This window comes from Manduca sexta, chromosome 22, assembly GCF_014839805.1.
Source record: "Manduca sexta isolate Smith_Timp_Sample1 chromosome 22, JHU_Msex_v1.0, whole genome shotgun sequence".
In the NCBI taxonomy this organism is placed as follows: Eukaryota; Metazoa; Arthropoda; class Insecta; order Lepidoptera; family Sphingidae; genus Manduca; species Manduca sexta.
Genome location: NC_051136.1, coordinates 7,963,060 through 7,986,186, shown reverse-complemented (window position 1 = coordinate 7,986,186; position 23,127 = coordinate 7,963,060). Strand labels below are relative to the sequence as shown.

The 23,127-nt window shown below is 33.5% G+C and overlaps 1 protein-coding gene across 3 annotated transcripts in view; it reads right to left on the bottom strand.

The window, feature by feature from the left end:
* Window positions 1-861: 861 nt before the first annotated feature.
* The window catches only part of LOC115448880 (bestrophin-4), a 29,759-nt gene continuing 7,493 nt past the window's right edge, over window positions 862-23,127 (bottom strand). The window contains exons 2-13 of one of the 3 annotated variants that reach the window (XM_037441333.1): window positions 19,843-19,953; window positions 18,424-18,595; window positions 14,575-14,777; window positions 13,224-13,392; window positions 12,891-13,139; window positions 12,537-12,797; window positions 9,586-9,811; window positions 7,636-7,780; window positions 5,511-5,599; window positions 3,998-4,189; window positions 2,382-2,509; window positions 862-1,145 (exon numbers count right to left, since the gene is read on the bottom strand). In XM_037441333.1, coding sequence (XP_037297230.1) covers window positions 1,032-1,145; window positions 2,382-2,509; window positions 3,998-4,189; window positions 5,511-5,599; window positions 7,636-7,780; window positions 9,586-9,811; window positions 12,537-12,797; window positions 12,891-13,139; window positions 13,224-13,392; window positions 14,575-14,777; window positions 18,424-18,595; window positions 19,843-19,953 — 2,059 coding nt within the window. In that variant the 3' untranslated portion in view covers window positions 862-1,031. Of the gene's footprint in view, window positions 1,146-2,381; window positions 2,510-3,997; window positions 4,190-5,510; window positions 5,600-7,635; window positions 7,781-9,585; window positions 9,812-12,536; window positions 12,798-12,890; window positions 13,140-13,223; window positions 13,393-14,574; window positions 14,778-18,423; window positions 18,596-19,842; window positions 19,954-23,127 lie in introns of those variants that run through there. The other 2 variants (XM_037441334.1, XM_037441335.1) reach the window with 2 other exon arrangements.

The window sequence follows — 23,127 nt, the reverse complement described above, 5'->3', positions numbered from 1 at the left end:
TTGTAATAAAAAATATTATGTTAATTGGTAATATTGGTTAATCTTCTCGCTTAGTCAAACAAGCGCTTTACTTGTATACTAATTCAATCGAAAAAAAAGATATAAATAAAATTTGACAATAATAAGATAATTATCAGTTTTGAAAGTAAGATATATTTATACTGTAATTCACGGACTTGGTAAAATTCATATCGATACGCGCTGGTTATGTACGGGAGTACGGAACGATAGAAGTCCACAGTTCCATATCAAACTCATCACCTGAAACAGATTTTAGTAGGTATACTTTGTATAGATACTCTTACAAATGGGTCCACCGGTTTGCATCGCACTACCTAACCACATATCGACCTGGAATGCCGACGCAGTGATGCGTAAGTACCGATGAAGTCTTACGGATTGCCATTCAGTTTTCACACGTCGGCTTACGAAAAGTGGCATCGGAAATCTGATAACTGAGTCTGCTTTGGATTGTTGCGGATATAGTGGACTAAGCTGCCCGAACGGATCCGTTTGTTGCGTGCCGTCCGTTACGTAAGACGTGGAACTGGGCGCATGACTATAAAGCATTTCACGACTACTGTCCCTACCTACTTGTTGAACTATAAATTTCAGATCATGCATTGTTTAAGGCAGACGGTTGTACAGTGTCCGATCAGATTTCGAATCTAAGACCGCCCGAGTTTACCTAAAACTTAAATATCTAGTTTTCATTTGATAGACGAGGCACAATAACTACACCCAGAATACGGAGATTGGAGACAGACTTCGATAACATCTTGCTCTTGGTCGTTAATGAAAACACGGAAAATGTATAATAATAAGCAAGTATCTATTTTTATTCGTTAAAATTAAAAGTCGTTTTAAATAAAACAATATATTATTTACATTTTGATAACGATTTTATGTTAAAATCTAACACTGCCACGTACATGTTCTTGTACTTCATTTTAACATATCACATTTTGGTTAATACTGTAAGGCGCTGAGATGTCGATCTAATCCCACATAAATATCATACTTCGGCTATGTCAAGTGGTGTCTTCTTTGGGACCGCTCTTTTCCTCCTTCTTTAATGCTCCTGATTGTGTTAATAAATCTTCTAATAAAATATCATTATCTATTAGTTCTGTACTTCCAGTTCGCTGAAAAAAAAAAGATTGGTAAGATAAATTAATAAACGAATTTTCATACACAATTAAGTTACGCTATTTGGGCATATCTTCTTAAATATTAGGCAAAAATTTGAAATTATTTGCACTCAGAACCTAATTCTATACTTTAAAAATACACGATCCAAATAACTATTTAAGGGTTAACAATAAAATTGCTAATTGATTATGGTACAACTACTTTGTCTATAGTCTCTAGTACTTAGATAAACTAATATTTATAAAGACTTGCAATGGACGCGTGCTAAAATCTGATGAGCCATTCTTTCACAAATGTTACTTAAATGGGCAATAATATGCTAAATAGTCTGTTTCTAAGTTCATCGTTCAAGACAAACCATCGTGCGTAAGCATACTTCATAGAATAGAACGTTATTAGTATTCACCAATAACGTTCGTAACGTTGAGACACGAAAATTTTAAAGGTGCCGCTTAGTCTTGTAAAATACCCCATTAGCAGACTTGTTCTAGTAATTACGAGTCATCTCTAGACCACTGACCACAACTCCGCATATGATATGACACAGCATACCCGTAGCATTAAGACCGCGCGGTGACTGACTCCATAACTATCGAATTAGTGGTTAGTGTTTTATTTGTTTATTATTGTTGTAGTTACTTATACAGAAATTGCTACGACTTAACTTTCTTTGCCCTATATAAGAATAAGCATATATTCGGATAATATTTTACATCAGTCTTAGGAAGAATTTATGCTTATTCTAAAGTTTATACTTTAAAAAAAATACTAATATCTTAATTAAGTCAGGTTTAGTTTAGCAAAACTTGCAGAAATTATCGTCCGCAAGCTATTTTCCTCGTATAAACAATCACAATTGCTACATATTATTATTTTGAAGCTTGGTACAATTGGGGAAAGTCGCATGTGTATATCATTTATACATATATAATCTCGCTAGTGTAAACGCATCAATATGTTATTACACAATAAATTGCTAGAAGAACTTGCTAGTTTAAACTTGGCTTTAGACTATAAAAATAAATTATGCTGAAGTTATTCAATGTAAATAAGTGTATATAACAAAAATGTGTCTCTGTGATTTGGAAATACAAGCGTTTTCCCACACTTTTAGTTAATTTTTTGTCTATCTGCTGGTCCAATATTTTTTTATAACGATTCAATAGATTTTGACCCAACTTATATACAACACTTTTCGGACATAAAGGTTAAATGAAACTCATGAGTACCTGTTGTGCACTAACTGATCGCGCCATCAGTTTTTGCAAGTATTTTTCTCTGCGATGCTGTTCTCGTATGCTGCGCAGCCTGTCGAAGTCGTCCATGTCGGGCTCTTCTTCGCCATCCACTTCGTCTACTGAAATATAAACATAATACACAAATGTAGAATATAATGAATTGAGAAATAGTTGCTTCTTTTTAAAATAATTAATTTTTGAAATTTACAAGCCGTTCAAGTATTACGTAACGCAATTTTTGAATAGTTTTGACCCCCCACTCCCCCTTGCCACGTTTTCCTGTACGCCCCCCTCCCCCGCCAAAAGTTACGTAACACTTAAAGTTTAATTTTTTTTGTAATATTCACAATTATTTTACGCAAAATACCGGAAAGTCGCTAAAATACTTTTGATATTGTTTTAAAATAAAAAAAACAATGTTACATAAAGCTTTGTACGAGACTCCCCCGCCCCTGTAACGCATCGTAACGTTTTACAAGACCACCCTCCCCCTCAAATTGCTTTACGTAATACTTGAACGGCCCCTTATGGATGGGTAATAAAAAAGTGCACAATTTAGTAGTAGGTATTTAATAATGATCGGCTGATGTGAATTAATGTATTTCGGCAAATATATTACCTTGGGACAGCATAATTGCGAAGCAAGTCGCGAACGTTTATGAAGCACTTTTGACGTGCACATGAATAAAGATTACGAGAAGAAAATAGCAATGGAAAATTAATATAATTTTATTTAACAGGGTACAACGTTTTTTGCAGTTTTCAGATGGTTATTCAAAACTTTCATCTGGATTTTATTTATCGTATGTCCAAGAAAGGAAAGTACGAAGAAAGCAATCTTATTATGCCCACAGGTTTATGTTAAACTACATTACAAATTTTATTAGCTATTAGTGATAAAAGGCTTGGGCATGGCAATTTCCATACACTAATAGAATTTTTGATGAAAACAATCAAACAAGAAGTTAAAATCGTGGAAAAACGATTTGAAATAGAACCGTGAAAAAACTCCATTTAATAGCTTCATGAAGTGTAATTAAGAGCCCAACTAGTTGTTTAGGGAATCTATACTATTATATAAAGCTGAAGAGTTTGTTTGTTTGTTTGTTTGAACGCGCTAATATCAGGAACTACCGGTTCAAACTGAAAAATTCTTTTTGTGTTGGATAGCCCTTTGTTCGTGAAGTACTATAGGCTATATATCATCACGCTATGACCAATAGGAGCGGAGCAGTAATGAAACATGTTGCAAAAACGGGAAAAATTATTAGTTTTGAGAGCTTCTGTTGCGTGCGCTGCGTAAACGGTTAAAGTTATGCAACAATGATGTATGACGGGATTGTTCCTCTTAAAAAGTTTTACAAAAATATATTATAAAACAAAGCCCCCCGCTGCATCTGTCTGCCTGAACGTGTTGAACCCAAAAACTACCCAACGTATTAAGATAAAATTTTGTATGGAGACAGTTTGAGACCGTGGGAAGTACATAGACTCCCGGGAAAATATATAGCGTGACTTTTATAACGGAAATCTTTAGCCCGAAAAACTTTATAACGCGGGTGGAGCCGCGGGCAAAAGCTAGTCATAAAATATTCATGTTAACTTACGTAGTGTCTGGCTGCCGGCGGCGCTGAGCGAGGCGCCGACGTCGCTGTCGAGGCGCGGGCGGCGCTCGCCGTCCATGCTCGGGAACGACGCCTGCGTGCTGAGCGACCGCGCCGCCGGGCTGCGGTCACCCGGCGCTGCCGCCGCGGTGCCCCACGGGTTCGGCGCCGACTGCGACAGCCGCGTGTCCTCTTCTGCAAATATATATTACCGTTCACATTAATGTATAGGAAAACATCGTAAAGAAACCTCAACAAATGAACATAGCGGGTAGAGTATGATATGGTTGGTCGATGCCTACACTAAAATCTTTGTCCACCAAAGAAGCTTTGCGCTTATACGGGCTTCGTGTGGTGCAGGCCTTTGTTGAATTCAGCTACTTTTTTTGCTCCCATCAGCTCGTCAAAATTTCGGAGGTATATCCAACCCGCACTAGGTTAGTATGGCGGACTAAGACCTTAATCATCTCAGTAGTAGAGAAGGCGCGTGCGCATCAAAACGGTAATAAAATGCAAGACTGGTATCATTTTAGTACCTATCACATGAGGCTCAAAAAGGGCAATGCCTGTGTGTTTGTGTGTATTCGGATCAATGACTAGATTTCGAGAACGCCCGGCACACCCTAAAAGTCGGCATCGCAAGTCGTTCTGCCAGAGTGCGCCGGGCCGGAGAGCGCGAGGCGTAACAACAACGGCATTTAACAATGCTTATTGCAACCGCCTTAATTATAATCAGTTTACAAACTGATAACTTCAGCCGGACTCAAGTGTTGGATTAAACGGAATTAACAAAATAATTAATTGGTAATATTTCATTACCCTAATAATAATAAAATGAATATCGGTTGAGATATTTAATTTTTAGCCAAACATTTACGAACTCATGTCAATGAATAGAGCAGCGTTCCAATAAAGGTGACAAAAAAAAACAGACAAGTGGGAGTTAGAGTCGCCCATCAAGGGTTCCGTACAAGGAAATGGTAATGTAAGTAAGGTATCTTAGTATATTATAATATCAAAGCTGCTCGATATCTCGACACAGTTATGGTACCAACCGCAAATAATACGTTTGTAATTGTAAATTTGCCTTTTTTGTTATTAAAGTAGGTAAGTACATATTTTTGATTTTCAGATTTGTTTCTTTAAGTATACGTGCTGTACGACTATATTTATTGATTCTAGGTCAAAGGCAAGTACTCTATAGGTTTTAATTCCGTAGGGAATTTTCAAAATATGCGACATAAACACTCATAGCTTTTGATCGTGTTAATTTTTCAGTTCTTTCCACTTATCAGACCATTCGTTATGATTCATAGTAAATTAATAATCAGAATTATGCAACTACTTAGCTATTATACACAAACAACATAATATAATTTAATGTTAAGATAAGAAACTCTTAAGAACTTTTTGAGTTATTACGGACTTTTGTATACAACTTACCTACTTGGCAATGTGGAAGCGTATACCCAACAGCAATCCCTGATTACTTTTAAAATTATAAATAGATACTTACTAGAGTTGTGATTGGAGTTTCGCGAAGGAACATTGACTGGATCACTGGGTGCAGCCGGCTTTTGCGCGAAGAGACTCATCGCCGTTGGCCTGCCAATAAAAATAGGAATTATAATCGGAATACATTATTATAGTCTTTAATATTTATATATAGAATAGATATTTAAATGATTATATTATCGGGACCCGGGTGAGTTTATAGTTTATACTGATGGTTCGTATAAAAATCTCAGAACCTATATTGTGGTGTCATGTCGATTGAAGAATAAAAAAAATATAGTGAGAACTTGCTAATTCCGTTACACATTAAATATTTTATATATACAAAAATCTTTTACAAACACGAATAGGAAAGAAAATAAGGAATATAAGCTAGCGTTTCATATTCCGAATATTAGTATCAGTATAATGATAACGTTTTTGACCATCCGTCGTTTTTGATTACTTATGCCTTTCACAAGATTTGGAAGGGCTTACATATACTTAATGGTGTGTAAGCCCTTGTTATTCGTTACCGTTATTCTAAATCTTATCTTATTATTTTAAAAATTGATATTGTACCATAAAAAGTCACGTGAATATGCTGTATTATCATTGGTACGTATTATGACTCATTTATATTGTTCAGTGGCTGTAATAAGTGATGTTGTGAGTTGGTTACTCAGAAAAAATGACGTAAGCATTTCCTGACAAATAGCAATGAATTTATATCGAATTTAGCGTAGAAATCCCATTCACGTCTATCGATACCAAGCTTAATTAAATCCGGCTCTACACTCCCCCTTGAACTTCTATGCATAAATTTTACTCGCCACAAACTAAGCATGAACCACTTTTATCGCGGGAGTAAAAACAGACACCAATATTCGAACGTTGCGAAGTGTGAACTCAAAACCATTTCGTTTTCGGGTTGTTTCGCGATATGTACCCGCGACTAGCCGCCATAACACGGTAATTGTTATAGTGATAATTTATAGAAACATGATATACTACGAACAGACGGTTGAAGCTTCATTACTAATACAGAAACCAGTACCTATTTAAATGTGTGGGTATAAAGTGACTTCCGTAATTTATCTTGATATTATAAAATTATGATAGACCTATGACCTAACTTAGATCGTATCGATGGTAGTTGATATGGTATAAATCATATTTGTAGCTTATATTATACAGAAATTATCCATTCAATGTGGCATCATCAATTTAAAACATTTTGTCCCTATCGTAGAACATAGTCTATGCACCGTCTATTATTTAATAAGGTAAATGACAATGGAAACTACATACCAATAGAATTCCTAACCAACATTCAAACGTAGATGTTTGAGTCACTACTTTTTGCTAGTTTAGATTTACTCGTAGGTGACAGGTATTAGTTAACTTATGTCTTGTGAATGAGTACAGCAAGTCTTAATGCATACATTGATAAAGACCCAATCCATGAATTATATAATTATGGATGTTCTTATCAGTGTAATTGGAGATATTCATTAGGGGTGGCTGGATTAAAACAATATTTTGATACGTTTTGTTTTTACTGTTGTGTTTTAATATCTGAGTAAGAAATAATAAAAACTTTCACTCACACCTAATGAGTGTAAGTGCCTAGTATAATTTTAGTTAAAGTGTAATATTAAAAACTTTCATAAACAATGCCAGCCCGTCATTCCTATAAATAGGACTATGTTGAAAGTTTCAAGAAACAAAAGCATTGGATTTTGTTACTAAAGTTTATTATTTGAATGGATTTGTTATTGTTGAATAGTTTCTTGTGCGGGTTGGCTATACGAAAAAGAACAACCTTGAAAATTAGTTCAATTTTAAAAATACATTCCAAGAACAAAAGATTGTATCCGCATGTAATTGTTTTTGCGTCCTTAATTATATTGCCACGTAATTTACAAATAACAATGCAATAAATACAACAAAGAAAATGTAGCAAAACATGTTCGTACTGGATCAAATTCTAGTGAAACTACCTAATTTATCTCAATCAACTTTTCAAGGCAATAGATTAATATGAACATTAAAAATAAAAACCTTTTAAAATTTGTTGAAAGATTGTTAAAATCTTTACCCTTGTTGCATGAAATGCGGAATGTAAATTTATTAGAATACTGTACCTAACATCCGGCCGTTTGCCCATACTTGTAATTGTGGCTTGCTCATCTACTTCCTCGATGACCTCATTCGCAATCTTCATGCTACCACCAGCGGTGGCCGGTTTGTTTAGAGTGGGATTGCTCGCAGATATTATGAAACGTGACGCTGAAATATAATTACATATTAATAAACCGCAAAACAAATAACAACGAGTATTTGTATTTATCTACTCTTGGAATAAGGAAATAAACTCCGAAATCAATTGGAATTGCAAATAAATAACTTCATTATCATTTGTTAAGGTCATATTATAACTAAACGTATCTAGTATCTACTATGGATTATGTTGCATAGTGATTACCCATTTTAGAAGGTTCTTTATAAGTAATAAAACAATGCTGAGATAAATGTGCATTCAAAGTTACTGCATACGGCTTACAATTCAATTTAAATTCATATTGTATACGGTCCAAAGCTTTTATATTAGGTCATTATCAATGACCACACAGCGCCATTACGCATATTGTGATTAAAAGTCTAAACAACTGAATTATTACTAATGTAATACTGCATACGTGATACGAATGATGTAAAAACTATGGGAGTTTGGCAAATGTCACTGGTCTCATGCAAACTGATCTTATCGTTCGACTCTAAATTTTGTCATGCGAATTTATTATCGCCATGAGGGCTAACCTAATAATAAAAAACAGTGATTATAAAAACATATGTAAGATAAGATTCTAAAAGCATTTGGCAAGTTTTTTATCAATTTTCTGTCCTATTTATTATTAAAGTAATTAGTAAAGTAATGTATTGACCAGAAGAGTAATATGTAGTATAATATATACCTGTAGTATATAATTGTGGTAGTTATTTAAGAGAGTACCTACAGCCGTGTTAGGCGCTCCTCCCAGCAAAACGGCGAGTTTTCCGTAGTTTTAGAAACTACGTACATATTTGAAATTAATAATTCATATAGTAAAAAAAATTACATGTTTCTAAAATGTGTTACCTTTACTTTGGTTTGTTTAATTTTTTTTATAATGTAGATATTATTTCATTGATTTCATAATGAACATGCCACTAATATTGCTGATTCCCTGCATCTCCTCATAAAATACTCATCATTTTAATTTGCAACCCATATTATGAGATAGATAATAATAAGGATTATTTGGTAGATTACGTTTTTCAAAGAGACCTACAATTTATTTTTAAGAAATCACTCGTAAATTCCCATCTTACTCGTGCGTCGTAAATATATAGAACGAACGCTCAAGGCCATTTGCTCGAGGAAGGGCCTTAATGGCGAGATCTAAATAACAGTTCATTTTCCATTAGCGTAATCACAAGATAGAAAAACAAAGTTAACCACTGCCTAGTTTAATTACTTTGTACTCCATAAATAAGATTGATTCACAATATGCTTAGGGATTGCGTTTTCCGACATATAATGATTTTAATGAAACACAATATGTATAGCTTTAACAAAGAAATTGACTGTTAGATAACGATAACGAATTTTTGAATATTTTTATTGCACAATAAATTACTTACGTGTATTACAAGAATATATATTTTTTTAATACCGTAATACAATATAGATAATAAAACGCCTGCGTAATCCCTTAAAATAAATAGTTACTAACACTCATATCAATTCAACGTTTACATTATTATATTTCCCATTACAATATATTTGTTTGAAACCGTACCATAATAAGAGCATGAGTTCATCATTGAAACAAAAACACAATGCTATGTATATACTATAGGTACTTTCAAAGCCGGATTAGGCGTTATATTTTTCAGCGGTTATGTTACATACTGATAAAAACGTAATCATTAATATTTACAGGAGTTATATAGGTAATCTGTGGTTATATTCCATAAACCACTTTGTTATTGTTCTTAAGTCCTGACCACATTGAATAATAATTGTAATGCAAAATTTCTAAAGAACTAACCTCCGTCCGTCTGGTTATTAACTCCGGGTTGCCTCTGCTCTTCCTTTGAAAACAATCTCTTTAACATAGATGTAACCGAATTATTTCGTGTCATAGGTGTCTGCTGTAGCGACGCCATTGAATTTGATGATCCCATTGAGTTCCTATCTTCTTTCTTTCTTCTGCTACTCCCTCGATGGACGATAAAATGTATACCAGATTGAGCATCGTCATTCATTTGTATTTGCTGTTAAGTAAAAATAGAAATGCATCAATCATGAAATCAGATATACCGCGTAAAATATTAGTTGACATTGCGAGAAAAAGCGTTACATGTAAATGTTGATAATACAGTTATACATCTTAAACGTGACAGATCTGCGGAGATAAGATTACGCAATCGGACGTAACAGTCAGGGACAGGCAGTAACAATATCAACAGGAAGAATTTCTTTAAAGGGCATGTTAGCCTAAAATCTAAAGTGTTCTATGAGTCTCTCTACACACTTTTTTAATTAATTTGATATAGTACTGAGCCCCATGAAAAATGTTAAATGTTCACGTGTTCCAACAATTATTGTTGGAACACGTGAACATTACGTATATCATGTTAAAGAAAATTATGTAAAAGTAACACACAGTCATTTTTTTAACTCTGTTTTACATAATAAAGACCATTCCAAGGGAACTTTTTCTATAATTACTTCAAATTATATAGAATTCTTTAGATTTTAGTGTTAATTGCACCAAAAATACTCCTCCGTATAATATTATACAGAATGAAAGTGTGTTAAAAAGTGTTAGTCTAAAGAATTAAATAATCAAAAATATCTTAAAAAGGAAAATCTGCGAGACCAGCAAAACAATACAAATAGAAACATTTTTGCAACATATAAGGGCTTAGTATGAAATCAACTGACACAAAAAGTACACATAAACATACAATTTGTTAGAAGTAAATTACATAAAAGAAAAGTACATCAAGTATTTAGTAATAATAGTTATTTAGTCGCAAAACCGTTCACCTATTACTTGTCAATATAAGTAAATAATATTATGTTAATTCTAGAGCATCAACAGTTAGTCTCATTACGTTGTATTTCTAATGTAAATATTTTCTCCATCTACCCATAAAATATCGTGAATGTTTGTTATATCACATACGAATATTAAATACATATTTTTCAACCATGTTAATCATCAGTAATCTTCATTGCTTTATTAGATAGGGCTGCCAAGTAATATTGACTAATTACTCATACACATAGATTCTTTTATAATATAGAATTATAGATTTTTTTTAAGAATATTAAGTTTTAAAATAAGACAACGTGAGAATCGTAACAGATTTAAGTAATAGTGGATATACGTAAATACTAGGAAATGCAATCTCGCTCTTGTCAGATGCATGTGTAAACAGCCACTATAAGTAATACTTATATGAAAACTTTTGTTTTATAACGTACTTCCTGGGAGTACAGTTAACACTATGTCTTCTCCGACGTGTTAAGCTACTTGGAGAAACATTATGCAGAACACACTGGACCTGATCTAGCAACAACACAAGCGACGATAGTCTATTTGGGAGTGGAACGAACTATCGAGACGAATGTCCGCAGGTTCAAAAATCCAAGGGCACGCACCTCTGAATTTTCCAGAGCTATGTGTGTATTCTTTCTGAATTATCGCTTGCTTTATCGGTGTAGGAAAACGTCGTGAAGAAACTTGCATAACTGAGAAATTTTCTATAAGAATTTTGAGAGTATGTGAAGTTTGCCAATCAACACTAGGCCAGCGTGATGGACTAAGGCCTCTCTCCCAGTAGTAGAGGATGCTCGTGCCCAGCAGTGGGACAGAATGATTATATAAGGCTGACATTATTTTTGTATCACAGCGTTATTTACAGCGGACAAATCAAATTAAAGCTTTTTTTAATTAAATGTAATTTTTTTAAATTACCAATAATGTTATACAAACTACAAAACGAACATTTGGCCATAAGATGAAATATCCGAAGTGGATATAAAGAAAATATATTAAAAAAGTAGGCTTAATATGTGATTGCGGTTGAAAATTAAAAAAATTGTAAACATCATCGAATACTTCCTAGATAACTTTTAAAGCTGTTTCAGTTTAAAAAATTGTGCTAAAAATTTATAATATTTTTATGGAAATTTAAGCGGCGTGGAGGTCGAATAGACGAGATCGGATTAAGTCATCCCCTCGAGCAAACAAGCCTTGAGATTGCTCAAGGCCATTTACTAAATAATTGTAGGTCATCACTTACCGGCGCGCGAGTTACAGGCGGGCATGTGCAAAGGTTTACGATTACTCTCTTTAAAAAAAAATAAATTTATGGTCCTTTAACATGTTATATTAATAAATTATTTCCTTATTAAATGGTATATCTAAAAGTATTCGTTGCAAATTGTAATGATGTGTTCATTAAGAGCTGTACGGAACGAATAATTTAAGCGGTATTTTCATAATTAAATTAACGAAACAATATCCACATTATAATATAATCGGAAACAACCAAAGTGAATCATCCTGCCGAAACTCGGTGGTTAATTTTTTTTCTTTATGTATTATAAATTTCGAATAGATAACTTCTAAAAATAAATTTAAAACGCCGTTTTACTGCGAGAAGCGCCTAAAACACCTATAGCCAAATCTTGATTTTAACTTCCCTGAAGACTCAGCGAGACTACATTCCCTAAATCGATGCCTATTGATGGGAGAGTAACATAATATTATAAAACAAAAAAATAAATTAAAAAACCATTTACGAAAAAAGTAAATAAAATAATTATTTGAAATTATTGGGAGAAAAAGTAAGAAAGTATTTGAAAAGTGGAGATAAGTTCTTCAACAAATAAGGAAAATACATAAGTTGGCAACCCTTGACACCGACACACTGGCAAGCTCCATGTCCGGGCGTGCAGCATGCTTATAATACGGTCGAGTCTAACCTCTGGCGGGGCGAACTTGTAACTCACGGTGTTGGATGGGACCATCTCATCGATCTTGACGGCGGAGGGCGCCACCATGACCATGCTGCGCTGCCGCACGGGCACCGCCACGCGCGCCGTCGACGGCTCCGGATGTTCCTCTCTTTGATTCTCCGTGGCTATCGTGTACGGTAACTCCGAAGGGAACACTTCGTCCCAATATTGGTCCTTGATAAGTTCAGGGTGCTCGTGATGCATCTCGTCCACAATCATGTACGAAACCTGTTTCAGACAATAACGACACGTTTAACCTGAATTAAATGTCACTGGAACCGTAACCGCATCACAAATGTGTTATGACGAGTTAAATCTCACCTGTAAATCTCTGTCAATTAACCAATTTACTTCAAAATCGTCGTCATCTTCACCAAAAGGATTAATTAGTGACTCGGCCACTTTCAACCACCCCATATAGAAGAAGAACTCTAACGTAGTAAATATAGGAAAATAGAGATCTATGTTGCTAATATGCGCCGCGTCGCTGCCAGAATGCAATTTGTTGTCAACCCATTGACTGCCCAATGCAGATGTTATGAAATATGAATATACGGCAATGGTAACTACCTGAAGACAAAAAAAATGTAGAAAGCAAATACTTTTTTATGGAGATGTTTTAAATATTATTAAATGATAAATTTTAAAACACACCTGAGTATACACTAATGGTACACTAATAGTATCATAACTCAACAACAGTCCTGCTTGTCCTCTGAACTTATTCAGTTCGTCTATGATAGTTTTAACCGCAAAATCGTCTCTTATTCGACCCTCTTTTCGAGCTCTCGTCACAATGCTCGTCGCCCACACTATTGGCAACCTAAAATACATTTAACAAAAGAAAAATCAATTAACTCAAATCTCAATTCGCAGTTAAACGTATAACAGGAGTATGCATACCGATTTTTTTATCAATTCAATGTATATTATATATTTTACGTGTAGATAATAAGTACGAATTATAATCCTTCTGAACGATGAATATCTATCTATACTTTTTACGGATACATGATTAGATTGTCATTGACATTATTCATTGTTTACTCGGAAATTAGGCAAAGGGAAACCACATTTATATTATTAACCTTACATAAAGTTATAACTTCATAAACACGTTTTATTGCTATATAATATTATGTATATGTTGTTTACTAAGGTCTACATAATTGCTATCTCGCGTACGACATCGATGAAAGTATATTGTTGCGCTTTGTCTATTTTGGTCGCCAAGCAGCAATATGCAAGTACTAAAATGCTCCAGTTTGACGAACTTTGTAGCCAGTGTAATTATTGGCATTATGAGTCCTAATTTTAAGACTATGTTTAGTTTCTCAGAGCGAAGAGCGCAGTGAAGTGCGGTGCAGATCATTAAGTTTGAAGTGCTGTGTGGTGTTTATAATATTTATGGAATAGTCGTGAGTTCTCATCAGTAATTCAGTTGTACAAATTAATATAATCATGGACTATAGACCTTGTAGAAAATTTGAATAAAATACAAGATTATACGTTTATAAAAAAGCTGACATATTCTTGGATTAATTTATTAATGACATACAACTTTCAAATACATTACAGAATAGTAGCATGTATATTTTTTATGCTGCTATAGCTAGCATCTACAGATATGCACCTGATGATGAATAGAGTGAAATCTAAAAATAATGTAGTAGGTACATTAACGGGAAACATAAGTCACTTGACGGTTTCCAGACATATGACCACGTTTCTTAACTGGATAAAATTACTATGCTTTATCAGAGCCAATTATAGGGGAATACAGACTATAAAAAAATATAAAGATCTCCTTTAAACTAGGCTGTTTCTAAACACTCGTGCACGGAATGCTATAAATAGCATTGCAGCCAATCGTGTAGACTTGATTGAGGCTAGACAAACCAATATATTTTTTAAATTGTTATTTATTTAATGCGTTGTTGTGTATTTGTTCTTTAAAACAGCATATTCTAAAGGAGGTGTATAACTAAATAATAAAATAGCATACCAGTGTTTTGAAGGTTTCGGAAATTTTGTATTTAAATTATCTAGAATTGTTTTCTCGTTATCATTGAGTAAGCCCGCCTCGACAAAGTTATCGAGCGTGGGGAAACGTTTCTTTACTCTCGGAGAGATCATACTAAGCACCATTGTGAGGCAGAGACAAACATAACGCAGAATCGTGCGCCGCATCAGCCGACCGCGCTCATCCTGACAACGCAAATAATGTCATTAGAAGTACCATAATTACGTATATTATTTTACTAAACATATATATTATGCCAATAAAGAGTGAAATAGACATACTAACTGTATACGTCATTCAACTACTCAGAATTAGTACAAGATCATTACATTACGTTTACGAAAATCATTATCGTTAACAACATACAAATACTAATAGTTACCCGGAAATAAAACATAACAAGGACAAATTGTAATCATAAAAATTACTATCGTTATATCAAGTGTTATGCTATCACTCATTTTATTTATTAGCACAAAGTAAACATGCAAGACAGTCTACGTATGTAGCAAAGATAAGATTAGTCAAGATTGCACTTAGGTCAGGTGGATTTCTATAGTTACAGGTTTTTTTTAAATATACCTACTGAAAATTATTTCTATGGCACACAAAAACCAAACCAATTGCACAACTGCATTCTGTCTATAAACTATATTGTTATAATCTACATGTTACCATCAAACTACAATAAACACTATATTCGTGCAATGACAATAAAAAACGTACGTACTTCAAAAACGTACGGTGACATACTTTACTCGATAATATTTGTATGCGAAGCTAACAGCCAACAAGCAGGGATGCCGTCTCACGGTAAAGCTAATGTGAAGATAATGACTATATTTTTAGCTGTTACATACTTCATTATTATAAAAATATGTTTATCAGTAATAATTATCGTTGATACCTAATTATAGGTACCTAAATATTTTTATAGTCATTAATTCAAAATTAGAAAAAATATTTTAATAGTTTTAAAAAACCTTTGTACTAGATACATGGAACAAGAGTTTTTCTTCATCCAATCGTGTCATGTGCCTGAATCATATTTTACCAAAAGCTGCTTATAACATGTTTTTGCGGGTATAATATAAATATAGGCACAAGAAACGGCATAAACTTAGTATAAATGCTGTATAAAATACCAAACGGACAAACGAACATGATGACACAATAAGAGTCCTGTGGTTTGCTACGGAACTTTAAAAAGAAGCAAATATTATTGAAACTGTAAAACTAGGTGCTTATAGGTAAGTACTCGACAAAGCCGCTTTAGAAGTTACACTCTGCCTCAAACACAATATGATGTCAGTGCTTACGTTGTGCTCGTGTATGTTTTCAAAATTATTTGACTTAATCATTTTAATATTAAAACTTTTCCCTTCCTCAATATTTATGACCTCCCAGATCACGCCGATGAAGCGGCATAGCGGGTGTAAATTTAAGAAAAAAAATATCATATCTCTCCAAACCTGGTGTTTACAAAGCCAGAGACGCAGTGGCACTAAGTGAAGTAAGCCGATGCTGCGAAAGCAAACATGTCAGAGTTTGTTACGCAAAGGTGGAGAGACCTAAAGAATATTTAGTGTATTCGGTTCGATCTTTTGCGTTTTACCATAATTGAAGGAAATAACCAAGTGAGTGCGTCACTTGATAATAAGTGGTCAAACGGGAATTCAGATTTTTCTGTAGACATAAATTTCTACAGTGCAACAGTGGTCTCGACTTCCGACAATAATTTAAATTTCAACTAATATAATTAATTACACTTTTAATTTACTGGATTTGATTGCATTGGTAGGTACGTCTTAAAGCAATTGCACCAATTCTATTATTATTGTACATATTTTTAGTACAACATATTATTATCTACAGATTAATCGATATATAACTGAGATTAACATCGCAAACGGTTGATTTATCAGCCATAAGAACTGAATTATTTCCTTATACGTAAAAACATAAATTTATTTTATCGTATTTAGATCACAACTACCCAAAAATGGGTCTATAACAAACATTATATTCCTGACAGTATAGTGAGAGTGTATAGTGTTTAAACAGCAAATAAATAAATAACGTATATTATATACTTGTATATGTATGTCTTAGGTTATACTGTGTGTTAATTGTAGCCAAAATAAACATTTTTATCTATCTATTTCTCAATAACGGCACTCTGACTATAAATGTCATAATATTGTAAGTGATCAAGCAGTTTACAGGGAAGCACACTTACTAGTAGAGTACTCTAGCACAGATTAGACAAATGGTAATGTATGTGAATTAATAGATGGCCTTCATAAATGTAAACCGATCAATGCCACTAATGCTTTGCATCATCGTTAAAATATGATCTCATTTATCCTAATATAGCCCGAATAATTAACCAGGTAAGTGCATCATACATAACTCATCTATACCCCGATTTTTGGTTAGTGTAAAAATAAACTCACGCGAAGAAGTTGGTTGTAGAAATCATCATAATATAAGTACGAATGTATACATATTGCATTGTATAGGTATAGTCAGGGATCTGATCAAAGAGTTCGCGCGAGTCTGTGATTATGGACCGCGATAGGGATGGTAATTTAAGACTGCGCATTAATTAACCATACATTGCGCACTACTTTTGCAGTTTTGGAATAATAAAGCTTAACAGCATTGAAATAACATAACTTCAGGGATTTTCCGCGATATTTCTTTATTTTGTTTCTACTACATAATATGTTTCGAATACTTTGCAGTCTTAATGACCACGAAGCGGACAAAGATGTTGGTCGTCTGAAAACATAATGTTCTTCTTAATGTTAACGTCTTAACCACCTTCATTTAGCAATTATGTATCTATAAATTTATCGCGAAAAACTGCGTTGATTAGTGTTATTTCAATATGCTGTAGGAATAATATTTTCAAATGCTTTTCATAGTGCACTGTCAAGTATGTAAATAGGTTTATGTGTTGGGCAGTGTATAAATTCCAAATACGCGTTGGGTCCAAACCCCAAGACTTAATACGCCTAAAATAAACATATCTCACCTGGGGCACTATTTTCCTTAGTCGGGTTTATTTAATTTTTGCCTAAATCATATTTTTTATTCAATTTGCTATCGGCCGTTTTCATTCAACGATCCCAATCTAAATCTTTGATGTGATTCGAAGAATAATCAAATAAAATTAAGTCAGTTGTAAGCATGTCAATCAAAGCTTTGTACTGATTCGAAAAAATCGAAATCGACAAAAGCGTTTGGGATCCTCTAATGAAAACGGCGATAAGTAGACTAGTTCTTACCATATTGCTTACGTTGCAAAATATAACTAAATAGATATTTAGTTTCCTTACTCCGACTAACATAACCTAGTTAAATAAAATCTTTTAAAGTTTATAAATAACTATCTTATTCTCACGACGCCGTCGAAGTTAAAGTCTGTTTTCAGAATACTAACTGCACTATATAGCACTCAGGGATAATGTTGCTGTCAATTACTAATGTCAGTAGCTTCAGAGATAACCCCCTTTTCCAATTAGCAAACAAACTTACTTCTTCACGATATTAGTTCTAGTACATAGTCGAATAAAGAAATTGAACACACTATATACATACATACACCAGCCCTAAATACATAACACTCCTTACTTGGGCAACAGTGTGAAAATAAACAAAGTCGAAGGTTTCATTCAAGTCATGGTCTAAAATGATAAAGGTAAATGATGTCAACTGGTGACATTAACGTGAATAGTATTCTATTATCTAAGTGCTAAACACATCTTCGTCATTGGTCGTTTGAACTAGATTTAGAAACAATAAATAAAACGTCTCACATAATACCTGTCCGTGTATAGATGCAGACACAAAGACGGCGATAGAGTCCGGCCACGGTATAGTCGTGTACTGATTCCACCAGCGGTTCATCACAACAGTTACATAGAACCCTAACACGAACGACAGAGGTATCACATTGCCGTGGAAGCTGCAGTAATTTACAACGCCTTCAAACATCCTGTAAAGATGTGATAATACGAAACACTTTACTTTGGGTTTTTGTAGTTCCACTTTTACATGCTGACGTCATCGACCAGCTTTGTAATCAATTCATACTGTACTCGTATGTCAGCCATGAATTCCTCCACAAAAGTATGGAATAATAAATTACAGCCTATAAATTGAACTATCATAACGAAACAGGAATGTCGTTAACGTGACACGAATATATTAATTATAAAAAAAACTTGCATGCTTGCCCGTCAGGAAGTAGAAATTATTGGTATTAAAACACTCGTGCAATATTTTTCAATTGAATTTACACTAACGGTATATATATAGACGTAGGTATTATAATGTAAATGATTAGTTACACAAATATCATGCGTTAACTATTATATTTCGACGTTAGAAGTTGATAACAAAGGTGGATTAATTATAATTTGCATTGACATCAAGAATATTCAGTTACGATGTAGAGACAAAACTCTACTTATGTGCAGGCATTACACAAAAACAAGCAGTAAGGGTAGCTATTACTAAATCTGTATTTAGATAAACGACATAAAACTAACTCAAATTAGAAAAGATCTTTACTTTTCCATAGAAAATCGTAACACGATCATTGTTAATTAAGTCAATGTCCATGAAACGTTTATACTTATTTATTCATTGTTATTGCACGCTATAATAATTAATCTGCTCAAGGGTTAATTCGCATAAAGCATGAAAACATATTTCATGCAGCTGTTAAACAGGTTACATATTTCATAGGTATAAAATATTTTTAATGTTATACCAATCGACTTAAATGTAAACAAATACCGTATTATCGGTGCAGATGGTTCGGAGCTATGAAATGCATGATCTAATCTAAACTATTCCTTAACATCTTATCTATAGTACCGACATCACTACATATTACATATTGCATAAATCTACATACGTACATACTTAAGGTCAAGCTCTTATCCCTGAAACGTCAAGAATTTGTATCCCAAGTTGAAAATAAAGCATCCACAATCATATTATTATGACGTGATAGCGAGCATATCGCAATTTTCAATTTTGGGCAACTTACATGTGATAGCCAAATGTTTGTTGCCCGATTTGGGAATATTACCCAGAACTTTAAAAACTTTAGCTTAAATACGCTGCCAGCAGAACAAAACGGCATTATACCTCTAATTTAAATATTGTCATCAAAACTAACATTGACTCAACATTGGGATTTTTGTAATTTAACAGCAGTTTTTAATGCCTTACCTTTTGGATGTTTCATCCAGTAGCAAACGGTACGTCAAATTCAGAACGTAATATAGTAATAAAAACACCAAAAGGTCCAACCAAACTAGTTTGTATATGCTCCCCCGCCATCTGAAAAAGAGAAATAGCTTTTGATATGTATCTAAATTCCAAAATAGAATATTACCACATATAAATGATATAATCATAATATTATACACAATGTTACTAAAATATCAAAGTTCCTAATATCAGACCAGGAAAATGCCATATTAACTTCGCAACAAAGAACTGAAAGATCCGTAGCAACTCTTGAATACCACTTGTAAAATAACAGTAACAACAAGCATTATTGTTTTGGCTCCGACCCAAAAAACCTAGAAAGCCTTGTACACAAACGATCAAAATTTCCAAGTCTTTGTAATGGTATACAACATATTTTATATTCTACGCTTACATGTTTTAGTAAAATACGTAACGTTTACATATGGCCCACGTGAAGGCTTCGAAATCAAAGCTGTGATTTTGAAACCTTATGAAAACAAGTTGCATGGTGCATACTGCATAGTAATATAGTCGTGATTCGTGAAACAAATACTCACTAAATGCAAGGATACCACGAGTGACATAGCGAGAGAATACTAATTTGTTGACAATCAGTCATTGGTGTGTGCACGTGATTACGTCATTTGACATTAAGATCGTGGTTTTACGATTTGTGACGACACCATTTCCATCGACATTATTTCGGGCAATAAACGAACAATTTACTTTAACATTTATAGGGCATTGGCTCAACTGAAGGAGGTCATCGAAATGAACGAATTTAATAGGCAAATATGTCCCTAGATTCATTCAAAAACAATTTTAGGCTGTCACACATATTATGTTGCAAAATATTGGACAATTTTAAGATAAACTAGAATATTTTACGAATAAAATATTTATTTTTATATTTTTATCGCTTTGGTAACTATTTCCCTCAAAACAATAACTAAAACGACTAGTTCCAACCTTGACATGATAATATGGAAACAATTCGTGTCAGAATTATTCACGTTTGCACGCGATGTTTGCTATTTTGATTGTAATTTTTAAAAACGATTCATTATCAAGTTTAACGCAAGTTGCCCCTTTTAATGAGCGTAATAAATATAATATTTTTGACAATTATTTTATTCCAAATAATATAAGCACATTCAATAGAATATTTATTACGCATATTTAGAATTAAATTATTTAGTCTAAAATAAATATACCTATTGCAAGTATTAGAACATCGGTCTATGAAGCATGCGTGAAATCAATCAGTAAACTACTTAACGTTTCGACAAAATAATAAAAATTTTAATAGGTAGCTACAAAACTTTCTTGTCTCCGTGCTTTTGTTGTGCGTTACACATATTCTTGGAAAATTCTTATATTTTAACGGACCTATGTATAGGACCTAGTGACTCTACAACATCTAAAAACACTACAGATACATGCTTTTGTTTAGATTCAAATAAGATTTGCACTGCGAGATCAAAAGATTATATAAATCTCATTGAAAACCACAGAAAACAAATCACAAAGACAAATTGTGTTGGCGGATAATATTCTTTTGAGATTCTGAGTGCGATGTCGCAGCAGCTGTTGATGTATTACGTCATGGTGCGTTGTGATCACGATATCATGCGGAGACACATTTGATCCAGTTGTCACTATTTTGTTATGACTTCAAAGAAAATCATGAATTTTTTGTATGTACTGTCTTTTATATCCACGGATTTTGTATAAAATTTAACATTTTTCGTTGTTTTTTTATTGAATTTGAAACTTTAATCTATATAGATTAAGTCTCTGGTTAATATCTATGTAAACCCGATTACCGCAGCAAGGTAAGGGTAAGCAGAGGTAATTATATTATATAATATATAATATTGTAATTATATAATATATAATATTCTTCGGCGGGGGAGTCTTTGTTTTATATTTTTTTGAAACCTTTTATGAGAAACAATTCCACATCATACATGATTGTTGCGTAATTTTAGCCGTTTACGCAGTACACGTAACGGAATATCTCAAAAGGAATAAATTTTCCCCTTTTTTGCAACATTTGTCATTGATGTTCCGCTCCTATTGGTCATAGCAGGATATTATATAGCCTTATAACAATTTTCGATACCTGGGCTATCCAATACTAATTTTTGCAATTCGAACCTGTAGTTCCTAGATAAGGGCGTTAAAACAAACAAGTTCTTCAGCTTTAGATAAAAGTATGGATTAATAAAAATCTAATTATATTATATTTTTTATTTATTCAATTAATTTCTTATAGTATTGTCTATTGACATATAGCCGACAGTTTTGATTCCTATTACCATTTTTACCAAGCCTGCGCTGACTGATCCAGATTTAAAGAAATCTGTATTTTAAACCGTAATTTTACCAATCATTATTTTGCTTGTACTAAAATCAGTTACAGTGATAATACGTTCAATCTTAATTTTTGGTATAACAGCCGGCTAAGAGTAATTATGGGTATTGGTTCGTGCTATTATGTGGTGACAGGCAACTGGTGGTACGGATACCTCGGTACGCGAGTTAGACTACGTATTTACTTGTTTTACTTTTGTTTATTTACACATTGCATATTATGCTCTATCCTCGTGTAGAGGGCTGTGTGATCTGTGGACAGGAATACCTTTGGATCCAATACCAGATAGATGCCAATGTTTGTTGCCGAATTTCATAATTCTAGATCAACGAAAGGTATCTTATAAGTTTTGATTCCCTATTGAAATCGCAAAATATACGACATAAACCGTCATATATTTGGTCGAGTTCACTTCGTTTGATTTTTTCACACACATAGCTAAGAGACCGTAGACGCAATAATTTGATATACATTTGAACTTGGTACCTCGACGCGTTTCTGAGAAAAATGTCGACTGATATACGGGTAACAAAGTGATCCTAGGTACCAGAATCCTTAAAACTAAGACAAATCGTCAATCGCTTAGAAAAGTGGATTTCATTGACCTCACTCTAAATTATCATAATGATAGGTGGAATTAAAAAGTTAACTAAGACTGCATTTTCCTACTACTGTGTTATTGCCAAGATTTTATTATTTATATATTTCAATTTCAAATTTGCTAATCTTGTTTTAATAAAGAACTATTCATTGATTAGACACAAGCGTAATTACATTTTATTTTGGTCGGTAGGTAATATTCTGATTCCAAGTATTCACATTTCAAACATTCTGTTTTTAAATAGGTATACCGCATTTTGACTGTGTTTACATATAGTTGCGCG